The sequence below is a fragment of the Arachis ipaensis genome, chromosome B7 (assembly GCF_059453495.1).
Source record: "Arachis ipaensis isolate K30076 ecotype BB chromosome B7, ASM5945349v1, whole genome shotgun sequence".
In the NCBI taxonomy this organism is placed as follows: Eukaryota; Viridiplantae; Streptophyta; class Magnoliopsida; order Fabales; family Fabaceae; genus Arachis; species Arachis ipaensis.
In genome coordinates this window covers 8,209,914-8,229,739 of record NC_142442.1, presented here as the reverse complement: position 1 = coordinate 8,229,739, position 19,826 = coordinate 8,209,914, and the positions used below count along the sequence as shown (strand labels likewise).

At 36.2% G+C, this 19,826-nt stretch overlaps 1 protein-coding gene across 2 annotated transcripts; it reads right to left on the bottom strand.

Moving 5' to 3' along the window:
* Positions 1-14,544: 14,544 nt before the first annotated feature.
* Positions 14,545-19,150, bottom strand: LOC107608834 (uncharacterized). Of its 2 annotated transcripts, XM_021107214.2 has the most exons (11): positions 18,984-19,150; positions 18,676-18,747; positions 17,364-17,508; positions 17,191-17,223; positions 17,053-17,103; positions 16,903-16,938; positions 16,692-16,782; positions 15,186-15,423; positions 14,997-15,087; positions 14,866-14,915; positions 14,545-14,773 (listed from the first exon to the last, which is right to left on the bottom strand). In XM_021107214.2, exons 1-11 carry the CDS (start codon positions 19,072-19,074, stop codon positions 14,730-14,732), a joined length of 942 nt encoding a protein of 313 aa, XP_020962873.1. In that variant the 5' UTR covers positions 19,075-19,150; the 3' UTR covers positions 14,545-14,729. The 2 variants fall into 2 exon arrangements, with proteins under 2 accessions (XP_020962873.1, XP_088350100.1); XM_088493974.1 differs by lacking the exon at positions 14,866-14,915.
* Positions 19,151-19,826: the final 676 nt, after the last annotated feature.

Here is a 19,826-nt window from a genome sequence, read left to right as displayed (position 1 = left end):
ATCTTTTCCCATCAATGCAATTATGGAGATGATGTGTTTAGGTGATGAATTTTTTGATCCATTTTATCACATTATATGATTGATGTAAATAATGTATCAGAGCATAAATGAATTGATGAACATATGATTGTGATCTAGTAATTCTTTTTAAACTCCTTGATTATATTATTGAGGACATTTTCATAGAAGAAATCCGACTGTCAATTTTTTTCATATTACATGATGAGGAATGTTTAGCCTTTCTTTGGTTAACGTAAAGAAGCAAAATAAGAACAATGTTTTATTTATTTATTTATTTATTTTTATGCTGTCTTAAGATTGCTGTTAGGTGAAAATTTTTGCTTAGTCTGCACCTAATAAGCTAAAGAAAAGAAAGATACACATTACATAACCAAGAAAAAGAAAACGTGATCATTCATCATTCATTCAACTTGAGATTTGTCAACAAACTACTCATATATAAACCTTAGACAAGTATTATATCAATTTCTAGTTTTTCTATGTTCTTCATTGTATTTTGTTTTCTCTTGAATGACAATACGTATATGAATTAGTTTTTTTTTTTTTTTTTAAAAAGTCTTATTATCTAGTCCATGTCAAATGGTTTAAATATCAGAAGGCCACATTCCATAATATTGAATGACTACAGTGACATATTAAAAGTAAGCAAAGATGATTTATCTTTAAGTTCTAAAGTAGTTGTAATCAAGAAAAAAGATGTTTAAATCACCAAAATTATACTCTTTTTATCCAAATTTTGCTGCTAAAAAAGTTGTATGTTGATTTTAGAATTGTTTTCAATAGTAATTCAGTGTGCGGGGAAATAAAGGAAATAGATGGTTCTATTAATAATAACAAATGCTGATTCTCTTGTTTGTAGGTACCCAAGGAATGGGAAGCTCTTTGTTTCTGTTGTTTCGGTAGAAAGTGGTAAAGCTATTGCAAATCAAGCAAGGTGCTGTTGCAAAATGGGAGTTGTCAGTGGTCAGATAAACACATTGAAATTATAAACACATAATAAAGTCGTAAAAAAGTTAATTACAATTAAAGACTTTGTTGGCATTATCCATTGAAGCTGTACTCTCTGATTTTTTACAATGAAGCAAAGCTACAGATTTGTACTTGATTGATTCTCCTATACATATCTCTAAATGTATTTACACAGCATGACTCAAAACCACGACGAACAAAGCCTCCTTCTAAGCAATGGGTTTGTCAAAAAGCTTAACATCCATGTTCACATTCTAATACTTCTTTCCTCCTATTTGCTATCATAAACCAGGTTCATGAGCCCAAAAAGCATCTGAATCCGGACAAAAGAGAGAAAAATCTTGGATTTCTCTATTTGCTATGTGCCAATTGACAAAGCGAGCTTGTATCGACTTGAACAGAAAAAGGATGACCGGAAAAAGACAGCATTTATCATCTTCCTTGCAAGATCATATCCAAACTTGAAAACAAGGACCAACATAAAATATACTAGAAGCAAAGCAGAAAGCCCATCTAAATACAGTTTCTCAAAGGAATAAATAAATGGAGTTATTAAAATTTTTCTTTTTTCATCACAAAGACAGTGCTTTATCTGTGATAACTCAACTCCAGGAACAAAAAATTATGAGGGGCATCCAGCAGTTATTGGCAAGTGGTGGGCTACTGGAAAGAAATAGATAGAAGCTACAAACCCAAATTACCTAAAGTGGATGGGACCTTGGAAATTTGGCATCTCAAGTATTGCTCTATGTTAAAATGTCTATAGTGGACAAAATGAAGATGGCACCAATTTACTCAGACCATGCTTACATCAGTACTGTCATAAGCTTACATCTTAGGATTATGATTTATCTATTAGAACATGTTATTCATTCGAACCTATATAGATTTTGAAATACCATCCTTCTTTTCCAGAACAAAAAATAAAGCATACTCAAAGTTGTTGGCTATTTTTATTTTTTTAGTAGATAACATTCTCTCGGTGAAGGTTCTTTACTTGTAGAAAACAACAAATTAAATGCACACAAATTGAGGATTCACCCAAAATTCAAGAATTATGAACATAGAAATCCTATAGGTGTTGACAAAACAAAACAAAATCAGTAACAAGTAATCCCTAATCACACTAAACCTGAAATCAATAAAGCTAAACAAAAATTTCAGTAATGATTTGATTTCTATTTTTAGCAGCAGCAAGAAAATTTCAACAAAAGCTTCAAGAATTAAAAAAAGAGCAACAACACAAAATCAATTATTTGATTTTCCATTAACCCAGTCACAGTTTCACATTCAAAAATCAACAAGGTCACATTCAAAAATCAACAACAAGGCATAAAAGGAAGAGAAGAACCGAAGTGAAGGCAGTGCCGCTAACCTTCGACGACGACATGGACGGCGCCCGGCGAGACGACAGCGAGTGGCAACACAGCAGTGAGCTGCTCCAAGTTCGAGAGAATCCAGGGAGGACGGGGACAGGGGGAAGGAGGATGCCGAACTACGAGAGAGGAAGCAGAGGCGCCGACAGCACGGACGGCGGCGGCACCGCGGCAGAACAGTTGCAGGGAGAACTTAGGGTTTTGGTAGGGTGAGTTTGGAAGGTGCTATGGGTTCAGACTTCAGGTGATAGTGATATATGATTCACGTATTGGGGAAATGGGTGGGTGCTAGGGGAAATGGGCGGGTGTTACTTGTTAGGGGGAAGGGGTGGGTTTGGAAAGTGGACCAGATTATTTTTCAAGTCGGTTTTTGATTGAATCGGTTAGACTGGTCGGTCTGGCCGAATTTTAGAATATTAAAATTGGTTTTAATTTGGTTAATTAAAAAATTTTTAAAAAATCGGTTCACTAAAAACGTCCAATAATATAACGACACGTAGGCGTCTTTATAAAAAGACATTTTGTGTAACTTTATGGGAGCATCCCCCATTCTTATAACTATGACCAAGAGTCTTATTCGATGAAATTTTTTATTTAAGTGTTACGATAAGCAAGGAAAAGAGAGAGAAAGACCTACCAGAATAGAAATGAACCAGAGGTCTCTTAATAAGAACAAAGACTTCTATTGGTCTAGAGGAAGTGTGCTTGAAAGACTCAGCTTGCCTACTGGCTGTGAGAGCTCACTTCCTTTAGTCCAACTGGCTAGCGGAAAGGGACTTCACCTCTTTCTCTTTCAAAAAGTTGGCTGGCCCAGAGAAAATAGCTTTGAAGAATGATAGAAAAAAATAGCTATTTAAGGAAATAGAAAAAGATAATAGCAGGCTGGACGCTAATTTTAGGCCATCTTCAAAAAAACTTCAAAAAAAGGTGTGGAAGGATGGACTGCTATCCAAGATATTAAAGATATGATATTATTAAATCAATTCTCACAAAGATACGCAAGATTAACCCGATCCCTAAATAAAACAAAGAAAATTTATACTTTAGAGATATTTTTATTGAATTTCTTGACAATATTAGAAAGCAAAGCAATCTCTTTAATCTACATCTTATAACAATGACCAAGAGTCTTATTAGATGAATTTTTTATTTAAGTGTTACGATACCTTCATTCTAATTTTCTCAATTTGTAAAGGGTAAAGATACGATATTATTAAATCAATTCTCACAAAGTTACGCAAGATCAACCCAATCCCTAAATAAAACAAAGAAAATTTATACTTTAAAGACATTTTTATTGAACTTCTTGACAATATTAGAAAGCAAAGCAATCTCTTTAATCTACCTTTTCTATATTTTATATATAGAAGAGGTAGATTAAAGAGATTGCATGGTAACCAAAGAAAATCAGTTAAAAACAGCTATAACTTGCCTTATTTGGTATTCATTAATTATTGCGACAATTAATGAATGTTAAACAAGGTAAATTCTGGCTGTTTTTTTTTTTTTTTTTGTCTCCTAGTATTACCCTAAGTAAAATATATAAAATTTAAAAACTAAGCATGGTTAGATTGAATCGAATTGGATGTAGTAAATTTCAAGAATATTTAGCTTCAATCATCATTGTCCTAAGCAAATAATAATGACGAGTAAATAGTCAAATTGGTCCCGAAAGATAGCCCATTCTTCAAATGAGTCCCCGTAAGAAAAAGATAATAAAATTTGTCCCCGAAAAATTTAAAATTGGTAACGTTAGTCCTTCCGTCAGTTGGATGATGACGTGTCACGTTAAGTGCCATGTGGCATATGATGACGTGGAGGGCTAATGCCATGTGTCACAATATGATTGGTTGACATGTCAGATCGGTGACACGTGACATGCCACATGTCAGGTTAGTGACACGTGGCATGCCACGTGGCACTTGACATGTAAAAAAGTTATTTATAATCAAAATAGTCCTTAAAAGTTCAGACGTAAGTCATTTTCATCCCTAAAATTTTAAAAATTAATCAAATTAGTCTTTATATAATTTTTTTATTTTTTCTTGATAATATTAAATTTAAATATTTTTTGATACTACTAATTTTAATAGAAATGTAATTGACAATCAAAAAATTAGTAATTGTATCTTTTCTTCTTAAAAATTTGTTCAATAAAATTATATCTCTCCTTTAATTCTTGTCAAAATCTCTCTATTCTTTTCTATTATAAAACCTTTTTCTTACATTATTACATTTTGTTGGAATATATATATATATAACCTAAACAAAGTTATATGCTCAAAATCAAAATTTATGTATGTTAATCTAAATGAAAATAATAACGTAATGAAAAAAAAGATGTATAAATTTTTATTAAATTTGTTTAGGTTAACATACATAAATTTTTATTTTGAGCATATAACTTTATTTAGGGTAACAAATACATACATTTCAATTTTGAGTATATATATATATATATATATATATTCCAGCAAAATGTAATAATGTAAGAAAAAGGTTTTAGAATAGAAAAGAATAAGAGAGATTTTGACAAGAATTAGAGGAGAGAGATAATTTTATTGAACAAATTTTTAAGAAGAAAAGATACAATTACTAATTTTTTTTATTGTCAATTACATTTCTATTAAAATTAGTAGTATCAAAAAATATTTTAAATTTAATATTATCAAGAAAAAATAAAAAAATTATATAAGGACTAATTTGATTAATTTTTAAAATTTTAGGAATGAAAATGACTTACGTCTTAACTTTCAAGGACTATTTTGATTATAAATAACTTTTTTACATGTGAAGTGCCACGTGGCATGCCACGTGTCACCGATCTGACATGTCAACCAATCATATTGTGACACGTGGCATTAGCCCTCCACGTCATCATCCAACTGACGGAAGGACTAACGTTACCAATTTTAAATTTTTCGGGGACAAATTTTATTATCTTTTTTTTTACGGGAACTCGTTTGAAGAATGAGCTATTTTTCGGGACCAATTTGACTATTTACTCTAATAATGACATAAAACTATTTCTATCATATGTGAATTACAAAAAGTAATCGCCTCGGATTACAAAAAATCATACACGTGATACTTAGAACTTTAACAACTTTATTTTATCATAGTGCTAAGCAAATTTTATTAAATTGTAGAAATTTAATACTTTGAATAGCTAAAGCTTGGAAATAACTGTTTAAAACTTTAGCAAATACGAAATATAAGAATGAATATAAGAAATAATGTTTCAGCTTCTTAGTTTTTTCTTGAATTATAGTTAGTTAAAATTACCCCTATCAAGGGCATTTTTTGTTGTGGGAAAGATGAAAGGGCATCTATTCCTAGTACTTTTTCGGTAATAATAAAAATTTCATGCAAATTCAAATGGTGAAGCAGCTTGACAACTGACAAGTGTGAGAAGTGAATCGAACTTTTTATTTTGTGATAATAAAAAATATTATTTAGATTATTATATTCTTTATATTTATTTTTGTATTAGAGCAAACCTCTTTATTTTTATTGAATATGTTGATTTCTAATATTCTTTGAAATAATAAACAATTTACTGTGAATATTAGAGATTGTATTTTCAAAAATTAAAATAAATTTCAAATCCAGTAAATAATATTTTTTTTATTTTTAAATAATTATTATCAATTATTAAAACTTTATTTTTTCACAAATAAGTTTCGTAAATAAATTAATATGACATATTACTTTTTTCACTATTATATATTTATTTTAATTAATTAATATTATTTTAATCATATTTGGAATAAGTGATGAGAGAGAATGAATAAATAAATAAAGTAATTAGAAGAAAATTATTAGTATATTTGTACAAGATGTCTCTGATACGGGTTGAGAGATAGATCGAGAACTTGCGGGTTGAGGCAGATACCGGATCACTTGCCTGGAGCAATGGGGGGTGGTACCTGCAAAGACACTCCGACGCTCAAGTCAGAATGGATCTAAGAGGTAGAAGGTGTGAGAAATGAATGAATACCTGGAGGGACTTGGGTCATCTATTTATAGGTGATGGTGAATATCTTATCTTATCTTATTTGGCTAAGATAAGGGAGACGTTTGAATTATCTTATCTTATCTTATCTTATTTGGCTAAGATAAGGGAGACGTTTGAATTCGAAAGTTGATTAGGAGCTCTAGTGGGCTGGTTCCGGGCCTTCTGGAAGGGCGAAGGGGGTCGGACCCTGGTAACCGGGTTCGGGGAACGTTCTGGGTGTAGGATCCGTGGGCCGGATCCGTAACAGTTGCCCCCGGAGTGAGAGAGTGATGGTGCTCGGTCTCATCGCTGGAGAAACATTTTCCTCGCCATTGTGGTTTGGCAAGGAGATCGTTGTTTGGTTTTTCCGATCGAGGTCGAGGATTTGGGGAGTTCCTAGCCATTTCATGGTCAGGCCAGGAGCGCGTTGTTTGGGGGTCTCATCACATGCCGGGTTTGATGACCGTTCCAGAGAAGGGCCCGGAGATCGGGTCTGGAACAGTTGCCCCCGGAGCATGAGAGTATGTTTTCTTGGTCTCAATGCTAAGTCATTGGAGAGTCCGATTCTCTGTAGTTCGGGAGACTGTGAGGGGCCTGAAAAAGGCGTGACGTCATCATGCACCAATTGGTAGAATGTTGGTCAGTATGGCTTTTCGCGAGTTGGAAGACCGTCAGCTCATGCTTGTTTTGTGTGGCCTTTTTTGGGCCGTTATTGTGAACTTATTTTAGGCCTCTTGGTGGGCCGATTTCAAGACTTTGTTTATTTAGCTTATTTGGATTCCCGTTTTGTTGGTTTTGCGGGTGATCGATTCACGAGTCACTATTTTTGTTATTTGGATATCCGTTTTGTTATTTGGATATCCGTTTTATTGGCCTCGGGTGATCGATTCCCGGATAGCTGTTTACTTATTTGGATATCCGTTTTATTATTTGGATATCTGTTTTATTGGCTTCGGGGTGATCGATTCCCGGGTAGCCGTTTACTTATTTGGATATCCGTTTTATTATTTGGATATCTGTTTTATTGGCTTCGGGGTGATCGATTCCCGGGTAGCCGTTTGCTTATTTGGATATCTGTTTTATTATTTGAATATCCATTTTGTTGGCCTCGGGGTGATCGATTCCTGGGTAGCCGTTTACTTATTTGGATATCCGTTTTATTGGCTTCGGGGTGATCGATTCCCGGGTAGCCGTTTACTTATTTGGATATCCGTTTTATTGGCTTCGGGGTGATCGATTCCCGGGTAGCCGTTTGCTTATTTGGATATCCGGTTTATTATTTGGATATCCGTTTTATTATTTGGATATCCGTTTTGTTGGCCTCGGGGTGATCGATTCCCGGGTAGCCGTTTACTTATTTGGATATCCGTTTTATTATTTGGATATCCGTTTTATTGGCTTCGGGGTGATCGATTCCCGGGTAGTCGTTTGCTTATTTGGATATTCGGTTTATTATTTGGATATCTGTTTTGTTGGCCTCGGGGTGATCGATTCCCGGGTAGCCGTTTACTTATTTGGATATCCGTTTTATTGGCTTCGGGGTGATCGATCCCGGGTAGTCGTTTACTTATTTGGATATCCGTTTTATTATTTGGATATCCGTTTTATTGCTTATTTGGATATCCGATTTATTATTTGGATATCCGTTTTGTTGGCCTCGAGGTGATCGATTCTCGGGTAGCCGTTTACTTATTTGGATATCCGTTTTATTATTTGGATATCCGTTTTATTGCTTATTTGGATATCCGGTTTATTATTTGGATATCCGTTTTGTTGGCCTCGGGGTGATCGATTCTCGGGCAGCCGTTTACTTATTTGGATATCCGTTTTATTATTTGGGTATCCATTTTATTGGCTTCGGGGTGATCGATTCCCGGGTAGCCGTTTGCTTATTTGGATATCCGGTTTATTATTTGGATATCCGTTTTGTTGGCCTCGGGGTGATCGATTCCCGGGTAGCTGTTTACTTATTTGGATATCCGTTTTATTATTTGGATATCCGTTTTATTGGCTTCGGGGTGATCGATTCCCAGGTAGCCGTTTACTTATTTGGATATCCGTTTTATTATTTGGATATCCGTTTTGTTGGCCTCAGAGTGATCGATCCCCGGGCCGCTATTTTTGTTATTTGGATACCCGTTTTGTTATTTGGATATTCGTTTTATTGGGAGTGGGTAGACCGATGTTGTTTTGTCATAAGACGAGGTCTCCTGGTCCGAAGTCTCGTCGTACCGTGCTGCCATTGTACCTTAGGCTTATTCTCTATTTTAGGGCAAGCTCACGTAGGTGTGCTATACTCCTGACCTTGTCTGCAAGGCCCTACTTTGCTTCTTTGTCGTTTCCTCCCATGGTTCTGCGTGGATTCTGGTGTGCATCGAGATCGGAAAGGAAGATTCCTGCCGCGTCTCGGGATCTCTTGCGTAAGGCTAGGCTGATGTAGTCGTATTCTACCGCGGTTTCCCGGTCTCCGTGGATGGTTCCGACGGAGCCATCTTCTGCCGTGAACTTCATTAGAAGATATTTGGTAAAGATGACGGCGGGGAGGTCGTTGATTGTTTTCCTTCCGAGGATGACGTTATAAGCGGTGGAGTTCTTGAGGACCACGAACTCGGACAGGATTGTCTTCCTCTGGCTTCCCGTCCCAATGGTAAGGGGAAGAATGATGGAACCGTCTGGCTTGAGGAAGTTGCCTCCGAGTCCCGTGGCACCGTTGCGATGTGTTTGGAGATTTTCGTTGCTTGTCGAAGGCACCTCGGAAGAGGATGTTGGAGTCTGCGCCGGTGTCTACCAGTATTCTCCGAATTAGTCCTGTTCCGATTCTCGCCGAGATGACGAAAGGTGCGTCTTCGGCCGAGGTGATGTGCTAGCAATCCTCGGGCAAGAAAGTTATCGTTTTGTCGGCTGTGGTAGCTGGGGCTTGATCTCTGACGGCCAAGACTTTGAGGTCTTTTTTTAGTGTTGATCTTGACTTGCCTGACACATCCTTGCCCGTGATGACATTTACTACTATGGCCGGGTCATCTTCTGGACTTTCCCTGGGAGGTTGTTTTTGTGTTCTCAGGTTGCGTCCTTCCCTCTCAGGCGACCTGTCTTTTTCCGCGCGTTTTGGTTCTCTGATGATTTTGGCGAACTCTGGGGGTTTGCCGTCTCTTATAGCTTGTTTGAGGGCGTCTTTAAGGTCGAAACAGTCTTGTGTCCTGTGCCCGTTACCTCGGTGATAGTCGCAGTAAAGGTAGTTGTCGGGCTTTCGGGATAATACCCCGATCCGCTATCTGGTGGTATATCTCGGTAATCGGGGCTGTCAGGGGGTGTAGTTCGAGAATTTCCCGATCCTGGGTGGTCGGTTTGTGTTGGTTTGTTTGGGTTGGTCTCTTTGACTTTCTCTGGGCATCAGATTATGGCGGGAAGTCGGGTTGCCGTGTGGGGTGTTGCCGTTTATTGGCGGCGACGACCTGGCTGACCTCCTCGTCGTTTATGTAGTCTCTGGCGACGTTTTGGATCTCGTGCATGGTCCATACTGGCTTGGTGGTGAGGTGTTTGCGGAAGTCTTCGTTCATGAGCCCGTTGGTTAAACAGAGGCTTGCGACAGAATCCGTGAGTCCATCAATCGTTAGGCATTTATCGTTGAAGCGGTCCAGGTATTTTTATGTGGATTCATCTTATTTCTGTGTGACCCCTAATAAGCTGATGTGGTGTTTAGCTTTGGTGATTCTGGTGGTGAATTGGGCCATGAACTTCCGTGAGATATCGTGGAAGCCAGTTATGGATCCGTTGGGGAGGGCGTTGAACCATTTGATCGCAGGGCCAGCTAAGGTTATCGAGAAGGCCTTACACCGGATCATGTTGGCGGCTCCTTCCAGGTTCATCCTGGCCTCGAAGGCCGTTAGGTGTTCCCGGGGATCGTTGGTCCCGTCCTATTTCATGTCAGTGGGCTTGTTGAAGTCCTTCAGGAGTTTGGCTCTCAAGGATTTTTCTGTGAACGGGATGGCTTCCAATATCACGTGCATGTTTCCTGCTCGTTTGGCCTCCCGATGGTGCCGTCGGTCGTCTTCTCCGCGTCGGTGTTTCGGGTCTAGGGAAACACTGTGATCGTGCTGTTTGCAATGTTGTTGCTCAGGGGGCCTGGTGTTCCTGGTATCGCGATGAGATTAGGTCCTGGAGGTCGCTTGGCTTGTATGCTCCGGGTGGTACCGTTCTTTGGGTGTGACTTGGCCTTTGAGGTTTTGCACCCTGAGGCACAACTCTTGGATTATCTGGACCGCCTTCTCTCCCAGGCCATCGGGTGGCCGGGCTTCAGTGGGAGGACGGTTGTTCTCTCTTGGTTGTTGCTAGGTTGGGGTTGGTTGGCGATGTGCCGCGTATATTATCCTCCCGTAGGTGGGAGGAGTGTTATCTTGGAGTTCGGGAGTTGGGCTTTGTGAGTTTGAGTTGGGGTGTCGGGTGGAGGATTGCTCCTCGAGGTTCTCCGTCATGCCGCCACGATTTGGCTGTCTCCCGTATCTGTGCAAGAACCTTGAGAACTTTCTTGATCTATTGGCTCTTGAGAGGTCTGAGCTTGGCCACGGTGGTAGCATTTAAGGAGGTCGTTCATGATGTCATGGCGACAGAGTTCTCACAGGTGAGGCGGCGGATGACAGAGGTTTGGAACCTAGTGTTGAAAGAGGTGACCTCGTGGGTTTGGAGGAAGAGCTTGAAGAGTTCAAAAGAAGAAGCAACCTTGGTGGGCATGGAGCCGAATTAGAGCGAGAAGATGGGGCCATGGCACTTGGAGAGACGGATGAGGGAGTGGTGAATGAGAGGGTCCAAGAGATGGAGGTGTCCCACTAAAGGGAGGCGAGACTTTGGGCTCAGAGGATTTGAAATTTCACCGTTGGAGTAGGGCGAGGGTGCATAAAGAGTGTTATCACTAAGAAGGTAATTGCAAGTAACATTGTTCCTTTGGGATTTCGCCGTTGGAATAGGGCGAAGGTGTGTTATCACTGCAAAGGTGATGTAAGTTAAGGAAACATTATTCCTTTGGGATTTTGCCGTTGGAGTAGGGCGAAAGGGTGCATAAACATGATGCAAGTTAAGGAAACATTATTCCTTTCGGATTTCGCCGTTGGAGTAGGGCGAAAGGGTGCATAAACCTGCAAAGGTGATGCAAGTTAAGGAAACATTATTCCTTTGGGATTTCGCCGTTGGAGTAGGGCAAAAGGATGCATAAACATGCAAAGGTGATGCAAGTTAAGGAAACATTATTCCTTTTTGCTCTCAGTTACACGCAAGAAATCTGAGTTTGATGATTGCTCTTCTGGGTTATCCGCCATGCCGCCACAACGTTGCAAAGTCTCCACAGACGACGCCAATATACAAGATGTCTCTGGTACGGGTTGAGAGATGGATCGAGAACTTGCGGGTTGAGGCAGATGCCGGATCACTTGCCTGGAGCAATGGGGGTGGTACCTGCAAAGACACTCCGACGCTCAAGTCAGAATGGATCTAAGAGGTAGAAGGTGTGAGGAATGAATGAATACCTGGAGGGACCTGGGTCCTCTATTTATAGGTGATGGTGAATATCTTATCTTATCTTATTTGGCTAAGATAAGGGAGACGTTTGAATTATCTTATCTTATCTTATCTTATCTTATCTTATCTTATTTGGCTAAGATAAGGGAGATGTTTGAATTCGAAAGTTGATTAGGAGCTCTAGTGGGCTGGTTCCGGGCCTTCTAAAAGGGCGAAGGGGGTCGGACCCTGGTAATCGGGTTCGGAGACCGTTCTGGGTGTAAGATCCGTGGGCCGGATCCGTAACAATATTATATAGTATGCTAGTCTTGGATTACTTTCTAGATGTATTTTTAATTTTGATAACTCCAATATATTTTAATTATTTTCTTAATACAAGCATACACTTGAAGGTCTCGTCGTCTGGTGGGATATCATTCCATTATATAAATTTGTTTTGTTTCGTCTCATTATACTAAAAATAATTAGGTCAGTTGAGTAAATTAATTAAATTAAACGGTTTTCACGGGACATACATAGCAAGATTTCATGCAATACCATATTGTTGCAAAGACGCAAAGTCCCTATAACCAAGCCTACTTGTTTTCTCCTGTTAATAATCAAAAAAGAAAAACCCAACAGACATAGGCCCACTACCATCTCCGCTTATTTACCTCCCAAACCTCAATTAGATTTGAAAATGTTGCTAATCTTTGCTAGTATACTCACTTGCTACTATCTTACCTTAACTAACCCATCTAAATCTCAACTGAATTTTGGAATGTTACTAATCTTTCTTAGCATACTCACTTGGCACAATAAAAGAGCATACATTTGCTACCATCTTACCTTAACTAACCCATTTAAACTTCAACTAAATTTCGGAATGTTACTAATCTTCCCTAGCATACTCGGCACAATAAAAGAGCATACACTGCATTTTTACAGATATTATCTTCTACACCGACAAATATTAAAACTATGATTCATAATTAATATTTCAACATCGCAACCAAATATTAAGAAAAATTTTTATTTTAGAAAACACGTAAGTTGGAATAATTAAAATTTTGATTCTTTCAGACTAAATTACCACTATTTGTCTCTTTTTTTTATCAAAGATAAAACCGTCTTGATTTCGTTTTTCATTCTTGAATAAGTAATAATTTAGCAATTCTTATGCAGGAAATTTTTGGACATTAAATTTTTTTTTAATCATTGTAGTTTTGATATGAATAAAAGAGGTTTTCATTAATTGTTCATAGAGTCTTAAAAGAGAATTCTCAATACTAGAAATAAAGAAAGTCTAAGGCCTGTAAAGATCCAGCCAGATAAAGATGAGTGTGCCGACTTGAGATTTTGGCATTATAATCCTGAAGGGTGTGTGTGGTTGGGGGAATTAAAGAACATTCCCAGGAATTTTAAAATGGGAATATGAAATTCCTATGTGTGGTTCAAACTTTAAAAAAACATTCCAAGGTAACTTTTATTCCTTGGAATTGAATTACCACAAATTCAATTCCCATCTCCCCCCTGGTTATCCTTCATTCCAATGGAAATGGAATGCAAATAATAAAATAAAAAGACTAAATTACTCCTATTATTTAATACTTGGTTTCACCTTTTTCTTCATTTTTCTTTGAAGATTGAAACCCTAGCAGAGCTATTTCTTCCACAACTTAGTGAGTTTCACCATCGCCACCGCCATCGGAGCCGGCACCGGCGCCGCCGTTACTCTAAACAGAAGATTCGTCTCCTTCTCTTCTCCGATTCATGTTCGCAGTGCTTTTCTCTGTGAATTTTCTTCGAATCTCATATTAAGGTTTGAGGTTTTTCCCAAATCAGTGGAGGCTTCACCAACGCCACCGTCATCGGAGCTATGCCGACGCCACCGTTACCCTAAACGGAAGACTGATTTCCTTCTCTTCTTCGAGTTCATATTCGCATTGCTTCTCTCTGCGAATTCTCTTTGAATTTGTCATTAAGGTTTGGGTTCTTTTTATGCTTTCTACATCATATTACACTAATTTCCTGCAATAGACTACTAATTTGATTAGTTATTTTTTATTATAATTTTTTTAAGTTTTAAACACTGTTTTACCAAACACAAATATAATGCTGATACTTATTAAAAATTATTTTTAATTTAATTTTACCAAATGCAAGTGCTGCAGCTCTTAAAAAGCTGTTTTTTAAAAGACAGCTTTTATAAGCTATTTTCAAAAATTAAAAACTTTATACCAAACCAAGTCTCACTTGCTACCATCTTACCTTAACTAACCCATCTAAATCTCAACTAAATTTCGGAATGTTACTAATCTTTCCTAGCATACTCACTTGGCATAATAAAAAAGTATACACTGCATTTCTCCAAATATTATCTTTTACACCGACAAGTATAAAAATTATGAATTATAATTAATATTTCAACATCGCAACCAAATATTAATAAATTTTTATTTAGAAGATAAGTAAGTTAGAATAATTAAAATTTTGATTCTTCCAAACTAAATTATCATTGTTTGTCTCCTTTTTTTAATCGAAGAAAATCCATCTTGATTTCTTTTTTCATTATTGAACAAGTGATAATTTAGCAATTCTTATGCAGGAAATTTTTGGACATCAAATTTTTTTTTTTGAATCATTGTGGTTCTATTATGAATAAAAGAGGTTTTATTAATTGTTTATGGAGTCTTAACAGAGAATTCTCAATACTAAAAATAAAGACCGCGTTAAAAAAGTCGAATTCTACATAAAAGAAAAGATAATGTAGATATTCAAGAAGTCTAAAGCCTGTAAAGATGCAGATAAAGATGAGTGTGCCGACTTTGAGATTTTGGCATTATAACCCGTAAGTGCTTAAAGTCTTCTCAGATAGCTTACACGCCTTCTTTTTTAGGGGGCATCAGGGTCCGCGTAACCACTACATAAAACATACAAAGACAAGCAACATAGTAAATCAAACACCATCCACCACATTATATGCATGGGATAGATATGATAAAAAAAAGAAACCATAAAATGATTCTGAATCCAAATCTTCTCCATCAGCTTTAGCTTGCTTGCTTCAATGTCAAATTAAAAAGAGAGCAGTCATTATAATGTCACACACACACACAATTTAAAAGATAGTAATAAAATAAGACCTCAATTCTGATGATCTTGACTTGATAGCACGCCTATTTGCAAGACCACAAATTTTACAGCACAAGGGAACAACTCGGGTAATATCAAGACCTACAATATACTCCAAAAAGTGAAAAGTCAGATAGTTTCTGTAGGTAAAGTAAAAAACATCAGAAAATAGGTAAAGTAAAAAACATCAGAAAAGACACCTTTCCATGAAGGTCCTTCTCCTTCAAAAGGCTCACAGTGATCTACATAAGTTTTACTGTTGGGTGCTTCATGGATCCGGGCATAAAAGTGCTTAACAGGAACATCATCATCTGATGAGTTCTGCATGTATTCAAAAGATTTTGGCACACCCAAAATGTGCAGTTGATGAAAAACACCAACTTTTTTGTAAGCCGTCATAATCCCATCTCCACGATCATAAACTTTGTACTGTTCTTCCTGAAAAACAAATAATAGCAATAGAATTTTTTAAAAATCAAAGTAACAAACAAAACTAAAGGGAATCTTGTAATACACAGCATTGGAAAACTCCATTTCATCCCTTGATTCTTTTAAATTTGCCTACGTCCCTGTCTCTTCCTGCTCTCAATCCCAAATCAGTGTGAATGAATTACAGTATCAAACGTTCATAATGATTATTTGCTTACTTCTCTGCGAACCATCGGTTCAAGAAGAGTAAAATTCTAGGATTATATAAAGCACATTTTGATGGCTTCATATTGCATATTGCATTCTGCAATTTTTAGCAATAGCAATAAACCCATAGTTGAAAACTTGCAAGGCCATAGAAACACTTTAAAACTATTAATATTACAATGACAATTACATACCTACTCTCTAAATTAGCCCTAATAACAACTTCAGTCACCATTACTATTTGTTCATTCAGTTTTCCATTTCCATTACTCTTCGTTGCCTCTACTGCAATCATCGCCTTCTTCCTCAAAAGGCACCTTCCCAGCATTGTCCTCAAGATCCACAATTCCCTCTATCTCCACAGCACTCTCCCGTTCATGTACTTCCTCAAAATCATAAACCTCACACTCCCCGTTACTATTAACCACATTTTCCAAAACCTCACCTTTCAAAACCCCAACAACCTTCTTACACCAATCAAAATCAAATTCCAATTCACCACCATCAACATCACCTTCAGGCAAACCCTCACTCCTACCCAAATCCCTAAATTTCTTCCCAAAACCACACATGAATTTAACTCACAAAACCCTTACTAGAGCAACTACGTTGCGGATTTTCACGCAGGTTCAACAACGAAAGTTCATGCAGATACACTTTTAGTTGGCAGAGGAAAAAGGAACAGATCCAACACAAATAATAGTGAGAGCTTAATCAGAAGTGGTGAACATGGAGTGGTGTAAGGCAGGGTTTTCGGGTAAGTGATGGTATGGTCCGGTGGGAGAGGGCTGAAGGGATGGGGGAGAACTGGGTTCGTGAAAGAAGAGATGAAAAAGGTTGACAATTGAGAATTTTAATATCACATTGAATAAGGATATATAGATATTTTAATCATTTTGAAAAGTTTTTATGGACCATTGGAAGTCCAAAACATCCTTGGACAAACGTAACATTAACCAACTTAGTCTCGTTCGCCCTAAATAATAAATAACAGCAACAAATTTTTTCTGACATAAAAGTAACATAACTAAAGAAAACCAACAGACAATGACAGAGAAGTTAATATTAACCTCTTTTAGCATTATGTTGTAGTGTTGCATTGCCACAAATGGATAAGGTCGATACTTCTCCATAAAACGTAATCTACTTTGTCTCCGTTGTCTGTAGGAGTTCGGAATTTTTAGGAAAAAAAAATGAGGGGTAAATAACAAATTGTTATACTGCAAAACATATCATTTTGTGAAACAAAAATAAATAAAAAGAGAGTTCAAGTGCACTTACTCTTTTCTAATCTTACAATGATGTGGCCTTTGATTTCTTCAAACAAAATAGATTTGCCAGGGACAAATATATAAATGGATTTGTGAGAGAGAAATACATATAAACTGATATAAATTATTATTACAAAAAAAGAATTTAAGTTTGACTCACCCTAGTTCCTCATCAGTGCCTCTAAGTATTGAGGGTCCACAAGGCTTTTGTCTTTGGTGAATAAACAAGATTTATTTGCAAGAAAAAGTATTAATATTATCATAATTGGAGGGAAAAAAGGGATTCAAGTTTACTCACACTTTTTTAACGGAGGGCCTATAAGGCTTTTGACTTTGATTGCAAGCAAGATTGATTTGTAAAGGAAAAACATAAAGAAAAAAAACAATATATCACTAATTTGGCAGGAATGATAATTAAGTAAAGAAATAATAATTAGAAGAGAAAGCATGAAGCTTGTAATAAGTAACAACCATGAGTGGTGATGATTATAGACTGGAACTCCTCGTCGTAACCTCAAAAGGCGGTTGCCGATTATACGACCACGAGATCGCAGATTGTATCGCATTGATGGTGATGGTTCCATGCCACCTTCGAACTCCAATTCTTCTAGGGTTTCTGAAAACACAAAAGCTAAGAATCTGATGTTAATCTACAAAAGCACTATAGCAACCTTCAAGAATTAAGAGAATCAAGGAGCACGAGCTTAATTGTAGCAAGATGAAACCCTAGATATTATTCTTCATTAAGTTTTACTTCGCATGTTGATTAGCTTCTTCTAGTTCATGATCGTGATCAAGGTTATAAATATTAATTATGTCGATGAAACCCACCTGTCACCTGTCCCAATCAAACTTTCGAGCTCTTTATGTTCTAGGTTTAGATTAGATGCTAAAAGCTTCGAAACTAAATTAAATATGGCAAATCAAAGCAATAGACAAATAAATTATTAATCGACAGTGTGAACGAGAAGAAGAATCAAATAAAGAAACCAAAAAGAAGAAAAGAGAGGAAGAAAATTACCTGGTTGGACAGGAAGGTTACTTTGCAGCGTCGGGTAAGAAGTGAAAAAGAAAAATAAAAAATTGGCAGGTGTTCAAAGGAAAGATAAGATAACCCTTTGCCAATTGTCAAGAGAAGTTGATAATAATTGACAATTAACACGGTTATGTTATCTTTTCTTAAATACATACGAATTTTTTATGTTTTAAATTTAAATTAATTTAATTAGACTATAATTTAATTTAAAATTTTTATGTATCTTTTTTTAGTATTAATTGATTAAATATATTTATTTTAATTTTTTTTATCAATTTTTTTATGTATTAATTATATGTTAAAAATTTGGATTATTGATATTATTAATATTTTTTAGAGTTAAGTATTTTTTTCATCTCTAAGGTCTAAGGTAAAAATTAAAATCGTCCCGACCTTTTTTTGCTATTAAAATCATCCCAACGTTACAAAACTTTATAAAATCGTCATTTTTTACTTCAATTATATTTTTTTGACTAAATTACCCTTAACTATTAATAAAAATAATATTAAAAAAAATCCCACCCCACTCCACTCCACTCCCCAGCATCTCTTCTTCGCTATCTTCCCTCCCACCCCCAATCCCCTTCCCCTACCATAGCCATTCTCAAATTGAAGAACACTCCCATCTGAAAAGGAAAAGGAATAATAACAACAACAAATTACACTTACATTTACATACTAAACCATAGAATTGATGTACCACACAAATCACGAAGCTATTATTATTATCATCACTGCACAATGAACCTGAATTTGGCGCCTTGGAGGCACTAGACCTTGTCCATTTGAGAAGTGAAGAAAGATGGTTAATCAATGCTCCTGATTTACCAACATTAATTAAATTATTTATCAAGCTAAAAAACGAAAAAAGAAAGAAAAGCATACCCACTTTTGAAAAAAACATGCAAAGTAAGAAGGGAATCAATTAGCACTCATCAACATAAAGCAAAATGATTCAAAATTTAGCAAAGTCCATTAAAGAAATTGGAAAATCGAACTAATTAAAGAAACCGGGACACTGAAATTTTCCTTGGTTTTTTATATTTTGGGGCTACCTGCAGGAGCAGCTTGAGCTTGAAATCGGAGAGAGAAGTAAGCGGCAAGCGCAATGAGAGAATACAATAATAGAACATTGTTCCTCCTCATAGTAACTCACCCAATGATCAAAGGAGAGGGTGGGAAAGAAGAAGAAGTAGTAGGTTGTTCTATGATTTCTGTTGTGTTTGTGTGTTTGTGTAAACTTGTTATTTTGAGTTGAGAAGAAGCTATAGATAGGGACGGATCCAGAAATGATATTATGGGGGCCAATAACACATATAATATTAAAAATTATGTAAAAAAATTATATAATATAAGATGTATTATAAAAATATACGGATAGAAAATATATTTTAAAATAAAAAAAATATGTGTATACTTTTTACTAACGAAGTGGTCGATTCTTCGTATCATAAAATTCACCGAAAATAAAATTTGTGTCAAAATTTTCAACAATTTTCTTTTCAATATAATTAAAAGACAATTAGCAAGAAATTTATCTTTTATTTTGTTTCTAAGTTATTTTTCACAATATTCATAGTTAAAAAAGATCTCTTAATTGTAGCAGTTGAAACAGAGAGAATTAATACCAAACGAATAAAAAAACGGCCACAAGAAGAAAAAAAATTCACTTTATGAGATTTAAAAATTTTATTTAATTAAAAAATATTAGTAATAATATCTTTTTCATATCTTTTTAATATTGTTACTTATTTTTTAGATATTAAAAATTATTAATATTTAAATTAGACTGAACTTTTATTTATATTAGACTAAATACTAAATATTTTTTTAAAAAAATTAAATTATACATAATAACTTATTACTATTAAAAAAGTTGGGGGGGGGGCGAGGCCGCC